Below are 1,039 nucleotides of genomic sequence, written 5' to 3' on the forward strand. Positions count from 1 at the left end.
TGATTCGGACGTGTGTTTCATGAGAAAATATATTGCCTTACAACGATCTGATAAATGATTAAATGGATTATTTGATACAAGGGTGTTGATACCAATGACCCAACATCACTCTCTTCCCCATTTGAGATAATTATGTGGTATTTGCGTTGCTTTGCACATTCTGAAAATTCGTCTGACCTTGCGAGTTCTGTTTAGACGGACCAGGAACAGAGTTGTTTGAAGCACTAATAGTTTGTTTTTTTATTTTGAACTGCAATGCCGTTTGCCTGTTTCTTCTTATTAGACTGAGGGTTTTTCTTTTTATTTCCATATGGAATTGACTGGGAAACTGACTGGGTGTTTCTAAGATTCTGTTGTTGATTACGCGAGTAGCATCGATTATATGAATGAGTTGAACTATTATGTATCGAACAAAATCGCGTTCTACAGTCTGCGATCAAGTGACCTTGACGTTTGCAATTATAACACGTCATCCCTTCAACTTGATTGTTAACAACTACGTTTACTCGTTGTGGCTTAGTTTCATTTTTTGCAAAAACTTGTGTAAACAAGGGATCAAGATTACACTTATATATGTGTTTCTCTATGTTTATATAAATCTAATTCTGTACTTTCGGGCGTTCAACTTTTTATCAAAACAGCTCACTAAAGCCTCAGGCAACATAATTGTTATGCAAGTTAAATACATTAGTCGTAAGAAATCTTTCATGGCAATGTTATCTCTTGTAACCCATGTGGAATTACCTAAAATATCTTTATATTTATTAAGCTTATCGGCAATGAGAGCCGCTCTTTCTATAACATTAAGCAGAGTCATAGAGGCTTAAGTGTATTTCTTAATGTTAAAAACTACATCGAAGGCTTCCTCACCGCCATAGATCGCACGAAGCCTAACTTTGAAATCGTCCTATGTAACTGCCTCTTGAAAAGAAACTCCCCCAAGATACGCACTTGCATCTCCTTTAGCAAAGTCTATAAAACTTTTAGCTTCTTGTATTTGTACAAATGGGTCTGTGACATGTTTTGCGTTTAAATGAGC

The 1,039-nt window shown here is 36.0% G+C and overlaps 1 protein-coding gene across 1 annotated transcript in view; it reads right to left on the reverse strand.

Moving 5' to 3' along the window:
- Positions 1-224: 224 nt before the first annotated feature.
- LOC137645502 (repetitive organellar protein-like) overlaps positions 225-1,039 on the reverse strand; it is a 28,180-nt gene continuing 27,365 nt past the window's right edge. The window contains exon 5 of the mRNA XM_068378307.1: positions 225-538. Within this exon, the coding sequence (XP_068234408.1) occupies positions 225-538 (314 nt within the window). The remainder of the gene's footprint in view (positions 539-1,039) is intronic.

Source organism: Palaemon carinicauda, chromosome 8, assembly GCF_036898095.1.
Source record: "Palaemon carinicauda isolate YSFRI2023 chromosome 8, ASM3689809v2, whole genome shotgun sequence".
In the NCBI taxonomy this organism is placed as follows: Eukaryota; Metazoa; Arthropoda; class Malacostraca; order Decapoda; family Palaemonidae; genus Palaemon; species Palaemon carinicauda.